The sequence below is a fragment of the Mus musculus genome, chromosome 7 (assembly GCF_000001635.26).
Source record: "Mus musculus strain C57BL/6J chromosome 7, GRCm38.p6 C57BL/6J".
Lineage (NCBI taxonomy): Eukaryota > Metazoa > Chordata > Mammalia > Rodentia > Muridae > Mus > Mus musculus.
In genome coordinates, this window is record NC_000073.6 from 80,603,784 (window position 1) to 80,615,974 (window position 12,191).

General features: G+C 47.7%; 1 protein-coding gene across 3 annotated transcripts in view; it reads right to left on the bottom strand.

The window, feature by feature from the left end:
* The window catches only part of Crtc3 (CREB regulated transcription coactivator 3), a 102,322-nt gene that overhangs the window by 17,157 nt on the left and 72,974 nt on the right, over positions 1 to 12,191 (bottom strand). For 2 of the 3 annotated variants that reach the window (XM_030242981.1, NM_173863.2), the window contains 3 exons: positions 6,114 to 6,149; positions 1,965 to 2,050; positions 568 to 617 (listed from right to left, as the gene is read on the bottom strand). Coding sequence is in view for 2 of the 3 variants with exons in the window: in NM_173863.2 (NP_776288.2) it covers positions 568 to 617; positions 1,965 to 2,050; positions 6,114 to 6,149 (172 nt within the window). In the remaining variant the exon portion in view is untranslated. The remainder of the gene's footprint in view (positions 1 to 567; positions 618 to 1,964; positions 2,051 to 6,113; positions 6,150 to 12,191) is intronic. The other variant, XM_006541195.3, reaches the window with a different exon arrangement.

Consider the following 12,191-nt stretch of genomic DNA (forward strand, 5'->3'; position numbering starts at 1 on the left):
ACAAGCGGGGACTGACTTGTTCTGTTTATTTCTGGATCTGGTCCTGAAAATTAGGAGTCAAAACCCATCTGTATGAACTGATGGAATGCTACAGGTAAGAGCAGCAAGGCAGCCCCTTCACCTAGCAGATGCTAGCTCCAGAGCTCCCCAGGGTTAACAGATAGCCTAAGTGTTGGTTGGTTTGAGGTGTCAACCAAGGTGTGCTTTCAATTAATTGATGAGTTAATCAATTAATTAAATGCATGTGTGGGTACATGTCCAAAGACTAGAGACCATCCTTCCGGCTGTTTCAAAGGTTCCGCTAACAATAGCTTGTTGGGGTCCTCAGCCGAGTCCCCCAACTCGGCCTCCTTTGATGTGTCAACACCTCGGCCTCACAATCCCTCTGCACATGCAGGGTAATTTACTGGCTTATGTCAGCTGTATAATGAACTGTCTCAAAAACATTAACTATGAGGACCAAAGAGAACAGTCATTTTATGCAAATGCAGTTGACTTTGACTTATAAACAGATCTGTGACAGAGCAGGAAAGACTGGAAACCTTCAGCAGAAGGAGTATGACTTACTTGCCGCCCCCAACATCACAGGATCGAGGGCGCCCAGACAGGGACTGGATCTGGGAAGAACAAAGAAAGTTGGGCTTACTCAGTGCACAGCCAAATTCAAGTGTTTGAAAAGTAGGGATCTGGCCACCCTAGTCAGAGGCCAAGAGAGACGGAGCAAACCAAGGGCATCTGCACAGAGCAGCCATTTAAGTTTTGAGGAATTTTAAATTTCTTAAATTTCCAGACAAAAGAAGTATATATACCATTAGCACCTTTTCTTAGCTCGATGCCTTATTAACTTACCTTCTAGTTAAATGTTACTTCCTTCAAAAAGGCAAATGTTTTGCATATTTAGATTAAAAAAATTTTTTTTCAATTAGCATGGGAGAAAAAGAAGGAAATAAAAAAGCAAAATCAAAACAAAACAAAAAGCAAAACGGGGCAATGGGGAGAGGGAGGAGAGAGGGAAAAGGACCCTGGAACTAGAGTGTGCATTAACCAAGGGAGACAACTGTCTCTCAGAGAGAGCAGCTCATGGTATTTGTGAATGCACCTGCACGCCATTATCTGTCTTCTTTTAGGCCCCTAAAGTTAAAACATCAACTACATATTTATAAAAAGCTTTCAAGACCACACTGATGCAGAGACTTCCAATAAGTTTGATGGAGGAAAGGAGTAGGACCAATGGGAGGGTAGGGTGGAAAAGGGCCAATGTGATCCCGCTGGGAGGGAAGCAGGTCCAATGGGATCCTGAGGGGGAAGGGGGAGGGACGTGGAGACCAATGGGATCCCGAGGGGGGGAAACCGGAGGGGGGGTGCGGGGGTAGTTAAGCACAGAGACCAAACAGCCAACTGCATCTGGCCATCACTAGGGGTGGATGGAGGACTTTCTCACAAGACAGCTCTCTACAGAAAGAGGCTAAGCTAAGCTCCGCAGTGGGTGAGGTTTACAAAGGGGTCGTGGAGGGAGGCCAGTGACTAGGATTTCAGACGCTAACATTCAAAGCTCAGAGAAATCAGTAGTAAACAGATGACTCATTGCTGCTTGGGTCAAAGGCCTTTGATTTTAGGAATGATCATCTGGCATGATAGCAGTTCTCGACAGGAGCTGGAGATGGCTCCAAAGCAGAGACATCTGCCCTTTCATGCCCAAATCTCCGGGCTTCTGACCATGTAAGGTGAGCAGCTTAACAATTTCCATTCGAGAATCAGCAAATCCACAGAAAAGCTTGGAAACCCCAGGGGCACTGCACTAATCGCCCACAGATCACGGTGACCCGTGGGGGACAGATCTCCCCACTGTCTTTCCAGTGTCTGTGTCCAGACAAATCCTCTCTTCCTTTTCCCCAGTTCTGGTTTCCACCTCTGCGGGGCAGGCTGCCAGGACTGACAAGCACAACCCAGGACGGCTCACCCACCTCCTTGCTCTCCCACAGGTGTTTAGGCAGTGGCTTCGGGACATTTAACAGATTCTCTTCTTTCAGCGGACCCGGGAAGGCGGCTACTAAAAGGGAGAAGAAGCATATTCATTGAATTAGAGAAGAGGGCGGCCAACCTGGGCCAAATCAATTAGCTTGTTTAAAACTGCTGGGGGTGGGGGCGGGGGCAGGGCGGGGGCAGGGCGGGGAGTGGGAGGGGGTGGCGGCAAACCTTTAATCCCATACCAGGGAGGCAGGGACAGAGGCAGATGGATCTCTGTGAATTTGAGGCCAGCCTACTCTACATAGGAAGTTCCAGGACAGCTAGAGCTACATAAAGAGACCCTGTCTCAAAAGAAAAGAAAAGAGGGGAGGGGAGGGGAGGGGAGGGGAGGGGAGGGGAGGGGAGGGGAGGGGAGGGGAGGGGAGGGGAGGGGAGGGGAGGAGAGGGGATGAGAGGGGAGGGGAGGGGAGGGGACGGGAGGAGAGGGGAGGGGAGGAGAGGAGAGGAGAGGGGAGGAGAGGAGAGGAGAGGGGAGGAGAGGAGAGGAGAGGGGAGGAGAGGAGAGAAAAGAAGAGAAAAGAAAAAATTTAAATGTCTCTTAGTTAGCATTTAGGGTTGGCTGTCAAGGAACCTGCCACGTAGCTCAGGCTGGCCTCAGGCTCTCAGCTGTCCTCTCAAGTGGTGGGATTATAAGCATGTGCCACACTGACTAGTGAACATGATTTCCTTAGCAAACACTATTTTTTAACATACTTTTTTCTTTAATTATTGTATTATTTTGTGTGTATGGGCGATTTGCCTATGTGTGTCTGTATACTATATGAACACTAGTGCCTGTGGAGACCAGAAGAGGGCATCAGATCTCCTGGAACTAGTCATAGATAGTTGTGAGCCACCATGTGCATGCTAGGAATTGAACCGGGTCCTTTGGAAGAGCAGCCGGTGCTCTTACCCACTGAGCCATCTTTCCAGCCCTTTGTGTGTCAGTGTAGAGGCTGAAGGAATGGTTAAGAAATGGATTCAAATGTGAGGACAGTATCAACAGCCAGGGGACAAAGGCAGCACATCTATGGCTCGTATTAGCATTGAAGGAAGCCCAGAAGAGACAAACATCCTTGCTTCGGAGCAGACAAGCATCGAGGCTTCGGAGTTGAGTGCCCTGGGATCCCTTTAGACTCAGCAAAGGACAGTCAAGCACAAGAGTGAGGGATAAATAAAAGAAGAAACGGTGGCAAGCACCAGCCAGGATGCTCTTGTTATCTGACTATGGGTTAGGTAAACAGTAGGAAATAATGTACAAGTCTGAGACCTGGCCAGGGCCCTGCAGGTGTGGGGAAGGGGGTGTGGTGAAGTACACACTAATCAAGAAAAGACTACATAAAGAAGGTAACAAATGGAGATGAGGTGGCCTGGGCAGATGGCCCAGTGGATAGAGCACTTGCCCTGTAAGAGTGAGGAACAGAGTTTGATTCCCAGGACCCATGGAAAAGCCAGGTAGGCATGGCAGGTGCCTGCAATCCCAGAGCAACAGGGGCAGGGACAGGGGTTCCCCGGAGCAAGCTAGCTACCCTCGTTTAGACAGGCAAGTGGTGGATTCAGCAGGACTTCCTACCTCAATAAATAAAGTGGAGCGTAATCCGGGAGAATACCCAACTTTGGGCTTCCACATAAATGGTGCAGTGTAGGTGCCCCTCCCCCATGTCCACACACATCCGCATACGTCTCATGGCTCTACAGCAAGGGACTGTTCCCTGACTGCTTTAATGCTCTGAGCCATACCAACGACAGCAAGAAGGCTGAGCCACAAGTCAAGTAAAGGCCTTTTGTTCTCAGACACAGACCAGAGGTTAAAGGCGAGTTCTGAGAAACTATGTGATCTAATGTCAGGAAGATACTCCACAGCAGACCCTGGAGACTGCTCAGCATGAGGGAGGAAGGCTTCAGGGTTCCAGGGACTGTAGGGCTCCCCTGTGACTGTCTTGACTGTCCTGCCCTTGGCCCTCACAAGAGGCCTAACAGATCCCAGGAAGTCACTTAAAACTGAGATCAAAGTTAGGTACATTGGTACAAGCCTGTAATCCCAGCATGGAGAAAGCATAAACAGCAGGACCAGGAGTTCAAGGCCAGCCTGGGCTATGTGATACCATAGCTTAAAGAACAACCAACAACAAAATGGGGGCCAAATTTCAGAATGAACTCTAAGAAAAGCATTTAAAAAAAATTAAGTTTCTTTTATTTGTAAGTCAGTAAAGGTTAGGAAATAATTAGAGTCACTGGCACAGCTCGATACAGTCCTCATCATGGCTAACCTCCCAGTACCAGTGCGACAAAGGCTGCCTCTGCTGAGACAAGCAGGCAGGCTTTGTGAGTGTGCCTTGGTGTCCGTCAGTCCTGACTTCAAAGCCCTTGCCCCTTGTCCTTCTTTTCTCTGTTTCTCTCTGTGTGTTGTTCTGTGTACACGGCGTCCTGCACTCCCTCTGGGCCACTCCAACTGGGTTACTCCTCTCTGAAGTGTATATTTTGTCTACAATCTTATTGGTTTTCTTTTTCTTTTGTTTTTTTGTTTGTTTGTTTGTTTGTTTGTTTTTTGAGACAGGGTTTCTCTGTATAGCCCTGGCTGTCCTGGAACTCACTCTGTAGACCAGGCTGGCCTCGAACTCAGAAATCCACCTGCTTCTGCCTCCCAAGTGCTGGGATTAAAGTGTGTGCCACCACTGCCCGGCGGTTTTCTTTTTCTAATCACTAAATAAATGCTTCAGAGCTGTGAGCCCTGTGAGGTCCTAAGACTGGTCTGCTTCTGGGTAAAGTGTAATAAACAGTGCCTGGGGCACGCAGACCCACTGGGACTCTCCACAACTGGAGACGAGAACAACGGGCTTTGAGCCGCTGTAGTTCAAGACAGCAGGAGAACAAGGACAGGCATACAGAGAAGGCTTGGTGGGAGGCTAAGGTGGCCCCATGACTTAAAGGCTCCTAAGAGACCACTACAGGAATGTGGCAGAGACAGGCTGCCTGCCTTAACTGGTTGTTTCCTTTGAGGAATTCGCTGTAGTTTCTTCCCATATGCAGGTCTGTTGGAGAGTCTTTGAAGAATTAACTGGGGAAAGCCCTGAGACCATGTCTTCTTCATTTCTCCCGAGAGATCAGACAGATCAGTTTCATGTTTTTATGATTTTACTCAACACCTAAAATGATTTGCGCAGAAAAGGAGTGCACAAGGTGATGTCAGAGGGCTCTGCCTCTCCTGTGGGACATCCTTGCTTATGTCTTCCACAAGCTTGGTCTCTGACACTCACACTAACTTAGCTGTTCAGCTTCAGATTATGAAAATTGAGTATCAGCTTATAAAGATTTAACAGTGCCTGGGACTGAATGGCTGAGTAAGCATGGCTGGGTCCCATCTGTGGATGGCATTCAGTGATACCAGCGTATCTCTAACATGGGTCTCACTGGCTTGACGAAGCTCAATGTCAGTAAAATGTGTAATTTTACCTTAAAATAAATTTGCACTTAATTTTCTTTGAGACAGAATCTCATGTATCCCAGGCTAGTCTCAAGTTCTATGTGTAGCTAAGGCTATCTCTGAATGTCTGATCTCCCAAGTGGAGGATTACAGGAGTGCACCAGTATTTCTGGGCTCATTTGGTGAAGCTTGGGCTTCACGCAGGCATGGCAGACAGTCCAGCATCTGAGCTGCATCCTTAGCCCAAGCTTGCCTTTCCCCTGAACTGCTTAAATCTCTCAGCCACTCTCACAGTGACTTTCTAAATGGGCCAAGGCAGTGCTGAGAGAAGGTCGTGGAACAACTGCTTAAGTGCCTGACTAATTCGCATCTTCATGTGGCTACAACTCTTGCTTTTCCGCACAACCTTGTGACTGTGGTATTGAATGGACTTGGGTAACAGGGGACCATTGTAATCTAGTCCCACATTTCCTTTCTCAGGGCTTTGATCATTTCCAGCTACTTAGAGCATCTCAGATACATAATCCAAGTAACAGTTGCCAGCCTTTACGTAAATGTGACGGTCAAGGCACTGAAAGGAGGTTTTATATACATATGTCTATATGTACATATATGGATATATGTGTGTATACACATGTGTATATACGTGTATATCAGCATCCCACCCAGCACCTGTTCATACCTTCCGCATGGCCATCGTTTTCACCATCACAGAAACCTGGTAGGGAAGAGAAACAAACACACACTTTTATATGTGCTGCTCGCGTTGACTCATGCATTAGAGTGGCTTTTTGATTTGCAATTGGATGTTTTAACACTCAACAGTAGTTCTGACATGTCAGAGCTCATCAAAGTGCTGTAGCACTCACACTACAAGGAGACGAAGTTACTCCAAGGCTCGAGCTGGTGCCCAAGCTCTCTCCTTTGAAGTGTCTTAGTCCTAAACGTTCCTGCTGACTCAAGGAGCAGTGGCTGACAAAGTCTGAGAACCTGTCTTCAAAACACAAAGCAAAAAGTTTGTCTTGTCACACTCCCAAACGTGGGATTCCAGGGGAGGGCAGGTGAACTCTGAGTCTTGTCACTGACCTGCCACTGACCATGGGTCGATGGATGCTATGACACATTCTGGACTCTTACACAAGTTGTTTTAAAAAATACATACCTGAAGCCTAAGTATATGTGATATACTTATGTGATAGCTAGTCACAAATATTCTAAAAAGCTGATTTGGTATCAGTCTTGACTGACTGAATAACAGCTGGCTCAGGAAGCATACTGCAGCTGACTACATAGAGCCCCTTCTGCGCCTCTAAGCGAAAACTGAGGAGCCATCCCCACACGGACTGGGTCTAAAGGTTTAAAGTCTAAACCTTTAAACATAGCTCAGCTTAGGTAAGTTTCTAGATGAAATGGTTAAACTATAAATAACCCAATTAGTCTATGAAACTTAAACACATAATAACCATCCATTCAGCAGATACTTGCTCAATCTCTGCAGTGTACAACAGAGGGTTGGGGCAGGTGACGAGGTGCAGGTGCAGACAGGAAGACAGTGTGGCAGCAGATTTTGTAAGTGGCAGAAGCTGTAGCGTCGTCCTGGAGCCCAGGAGCAGGATGGACACTAAGAGCTCCCAAGGTGCCAAGAGCTTATCAATTAAGCATACTCACAAAACACAGGACTCTCCCAGGCCACCAGAAAACAGAATCTAAGTAAGTGACTAAAACTTTGCTTTGAGTGACTGTATCAGATCATTAGGGTAAGTCTGTTAAGACAGGATTCCTGGACACAGCCTTTAGAGATGTTGATGCATGTGTGCGAACTGCATGTCACTCAACAGAAGAGTGCTTGCCTAGCATGCTAAGGCATGGATTTGAGCCCAGCGCCACAAACAAACAAAGTAAGAAAGTAAGATGGTGTAAGGTGGTGGTGCGCACCTTCAGTCCCTGCACTTGAGAGGAAGAGGGAGGCGGTTCTCTGAGTGAGAGGCCACCCTGGTCTACAGAACAAGTCCAGGAGAGCCAGGGATACACTGAGAAACCTTGTTTTGAAAAGGAAAATTAAAAAAGCAATGCAAAGCAGCCAAGCTGCCCCAGAGCTGGACTAAGCCACTGCTTATTCAGTCTGTGATTGAGTATTGCAAAGACGGGCTGCCTGCACAGGCCGCCAGGACGCAGGACACAGAGGCAGAGGCAGAGGCGATGCTCAGAGTCGGCCCCAACAGAAGGAGGGGAGGAGCAGCCCAGCGACATTTGTACTTATGGCTTTTTAGGTCTGGCTCTTAAGAAAGGGTAGGGAACTTGCCCATTCCAATCACTAAAATGGGATTATTATATTAAAAATGATAAATGACATTTTATGCAATGGTTTATTATGGTATGCTAAGAGTCTCTTCATCTTCCAGACACCAAGTTTAAGTACTAAGGCTGACGATTCCCTGTGACACACAGAGCTACGACAGCATGTGCATCTCAGAGGCGAGCCAATTCCTGGGGTGGCATCCTGCTGGTGCCGCCCTCTTCCCCAGACTGGAGCGGGAGGCAGAATTCATTCCTGGGTAGGCAGCGAAGAACAGGGAGGTAAGATGGTGACAGTTGCTGTGTACCTGGCACCTTACACAATGACCTCATGGGATCTTTGGAGCAATTTATGAGCTATGAACTATTATCCCACGCAAGGTCACACTGTTAGTTCTGGGGCTGGCTTTCTGGGCAGGGTGCCTTCAGAAAGACCATGTCCCTAGCAGCTGTGCTGGGCCGGGAGGAGTCAGGCAAGAGGAAGTAAGGTTAAAGGGCTGCCTCAGTGAAAACAGGCAGAGAGCAGGAGTAAGGAAACAGGAGCAGAGGCAGGGAGCGGCAAAGTCTAGCGATGGACTAGAGGAATGGGAGACGTGGGTGAAGGAGTCTGCTAGTCATTCAGATGAAGTGGAGAACAGAGGCCTGGGTTAGAACTAACCCAGTTAGAGACTGTTTTTGTGGTAGAGCATGAGGCTTTGGGACAGCCTCGAGGCCAGGAAGCCAGACAGAAAACCAAACGACTGGACAAAAAGCAGTAGAGCACACTGCAGGGAGAGAAAGAGCGGGGCTTAACTGCAGTGCAGGGGTGAAGAGTGAGGGAGTATTACGTATCGCTCTCAGGCAGCCCACTTAAGTAGCCAAAGGACAGCGGCAGTAATGATTGACAGGTTTATTTCAGTAATAAAATAGCCAGATTTAGATTTCTATTACTGCTACTACTACCACCAACACACAAATACCGACGAGCGCAACGGTAACAAAAGGGTTAAAAAACTAAAGGCAGAGTTCTGACTAGTTATCTGGAAATAGAGGACATTAATTCAAAGCAGTCCCACAGGGGACAGGACAGCAGTGACCAAGGTCACATGTGTTGCAGGAAACCTTGGAGCCTTAGAGGGCTGACCTAACAAAGTACCTCTGAGTTTAATTTAATTCCTTTAATGTGCTCTCATGTCTGGCAAGCCTAAATAGCTCCTCACAGACTTAATGTGAAATAGAAAGACGGGGTGCAGATATGGTTGCCACAGTGCATCCATAGTTTCTCCCATCTAGACTTTCCTACCACACTGATGACACGTTCATTTTATATTTTATTCTCTCTCTCTCTCTCTCTCTCTCTCTCTCTCTCTCTCTCTCTCTCTGTGTGTGTGTGTGTGTGTGTGTGTGTGATATGATCCATGATCCACGTGCACATGGAGTCCAGAGGACAACCTTGGGTGTTGGTCCTCACCTCCCACCTTCTCTGAGACAGGCGCTCTTCTCCTTTGCTGCTGCACCCACCCTGCTTCCTGGCCCATGAACTTTAGGGGTTCTCCTGTCTCTACTCCCCACCTGCCCATGGGAGTACTCGGATTTCAGGTGCATCCTGCAGCATCTGACTTTTTTATGGCTTCTGGGGACACAAACACAGACTCATGTTTGCATGGCCAGTATTCTACCTGCTGAGCCTTCTCCCCAGCCCTTGGTGACTCTTTAGACCTGAGGGTCTTGTGTCAGGTAGACAAGCGTCAGTAACGGGCTTAGCTCGCTCCTTACTGCTGTGGGTCAGAGCTCACTGCTGGTTGAAGGGCCTCTGAGATACAGATTACATCTCTGCCCCTCAGCCGAGACTGAAGGGTCTACAGTCCTCAGGGATGGCCGTCGGCAACCACAGTCTGCACTCTTTTGCTCTTAACTCCTAGGCTGCTAATAAGGGCCACTCTAGCCCCCTCTTCAATTACTATGACAGGGGGACAGTTTGGGGATAAAGCTAGGCTGTGAGACAGGGCAAATGTCACAGAGAGCTACTGTGTTGATCCATCCAGATGTGTATACCAAACAGTAATTAAACTGCACATGCTACCAGGGAAATGGGCAATTAAACAAGAGAAAAACTATAAAAACCCTGTTTGGTTGTATAAAAGTTTATTTCTGTCATTTATGGCTTCATATCACTTGTGTAATTGTCATGTGACTCAATAACCATCATGAACACTACCAATAGCAGGCTAATGGCTTTGCTTCCTGGGGATGCAAACTGAGCTGGCAAACGTATTGTACACTTGACGGCTCCTGTAGCTATACTCCAAGCTGATGCTCCCTCAAGATCTGCTCCCGGTACCGACAACGGCGAAGGGCTTCCACCACTGTGCCAGCAGATTCCCAGAAAGGGCCATTATTATTGTCCTCAGTACAGAACCTAGTTCTGGGCTTTGATTATATTTTCCCATCACTTTTTAAATCTTTACTTTATTTGGTGGGTCCTATAAAAAGAAATACTTTTTGTGAAGCTAGTTGATATTTTTAAAATCCAAAAGGAAAGAAAATGAAAAACTTTAATGAATTACAGGGGGAAAATACATAAAAACCATTTAAAATAGCTCCCACCAACAAATATAATTCTCCAGAAATAATTCTCATCCTTGGAGACTTGAATAATATTTTAAACACACTGGCTTTCCCATGTAAACACACCCATATTTGGATGTGTTTCTGAGTTCTGTGGTACTTGAAGGCGACTGCAGAGCGGGCACCCAGTGCAGGCATCCATGGTGGGGTGGGCCACCTTCTGTAGCTGGCAGATACTGTGACCCGCAATATCTAACACTGGCATGAAAAGGAGAGACCACCAAAGTTCCCAAGGCACTCAAAGAGCTGTCCAAGCCCTGCCCCTTCCTCTCCTCCTGGTTTCCCATTGCTCAGGGATTGGGTGGGCATGTGGGTTGCTCCACCTCTCCACGCAGTCCCACACCTGCTGACAGCTCTCACCTCTTCCCTCAGATACCCAGGAACTCTTAGAAGAAATTCTGTTTCTTCAGTTACTTTCTCTTTACACAGGAGCTCAAATGTTCCTTAAATTACCCATGACTCCCTTGTCCTCTCTAGGTCTTTAGTCCCTTCTAGAAAAGGAGAATCTCAGCACAGAAGGCAAAGCTGAGGCAGAAATCCAGGGGTTCCAGGGACGACCCTGCTAGGCTAGCTGGGTCCCAGTCAGCATGGCACAACCTTGCTGTGCGCATGGGCACCCCACTGGTTACAGACTCTGCTTTTTAAGGCTTTGTTTATACATATCCATCTCTACCTATCCCAGAGCCAATCTCTAACCTCCCACACACCCCACTTCTCTAACACTGTTCAGTGACCCATATCCAATTCCAACTTCTGCCAACTTCCCTCTCATATTCCCATGTGTGGAAATATAGCAGACGTCCCTGTCCAATTCCAAAGCTCTCAGACTTTACAAGCAAAGAGTCATTTCGATAAATGAATTGTATAAAGGGAACAAATGACAATTACTATCAAATCCCACCCATACTATATGCCAGGAAGAAAGGCCATGAATGGCTCTCCTCAAAAGAAACAAATATTTTAGGCTTTAAATAGCCCATAACTGTAAGGAAAACTGGAAAAGCTAGTACGCAGGCCAGCCCTCAGACTCAAGGTCAATCTATGTACGGGACATCGCTCCAGCCCATGCTCGTTCTAGATTAGAATGGCCAGACAGGCTGGGAAGTATCTGAGTGAAGCATCCTTACTTTGGGTGCAGGCTAGATGTAAACACCTACGGTGGGTTTCAGGGTGTGCTCAGTACTATGTGACTTCTTGGCACTTCAGCAGTCAGCGTGCCTCTCTGTACTGGGCACTGTGTCAGGGAGGACAAGACTTAAGATACTGCCTTCAGATAATTCACCCTAAGCAGAGATAGATGTGCATCTACTTGAAGAAGAGTCATCACAGCACCTGCTTGTAGGAGGTTGGAACAGGGGAGGGCATGGGTAGCTCAGGACCAGTGAGGGAGGAAGGTCATGAAAGGTCCAACTGAAGTATAGATACAGGCTTTTACATTGAGGCAGGAGAGGAAGCCATGGGAACAGGATGAAACTGCAGAACACCGGCGAGTCCACATAGCTGTGAGTGCGGGGGTGGGGTGGGGGGCAGTGTGTGTGTGTGTGTGTGTGTGTGTGTGTGTGTGTGTGTAATGCTATGGTTCATGTCATTCCAAACTAGCTTGAGGTGGGGTGTAGTGAAGGTTCTGGCTGGAGAGGATGAGGAGCAGAGAGGGTTAACAATGGAAGCAGAGCATGAGGTGGCACAAGTCTGCCCTTTCACGGTTCCTGGCCTTTCTCTTTCAGACTTTCTCTGGACCACAGAAACATGTTCTGAACAGAAGTGGGGGACAAGGAGCAGGTGATGATACTCAGCTCGCCCTCTGTCCCCTCTCTCTTGCCTTGTTCTCTGGGACATGTCTTCCTGTAGAAAGGTCCCC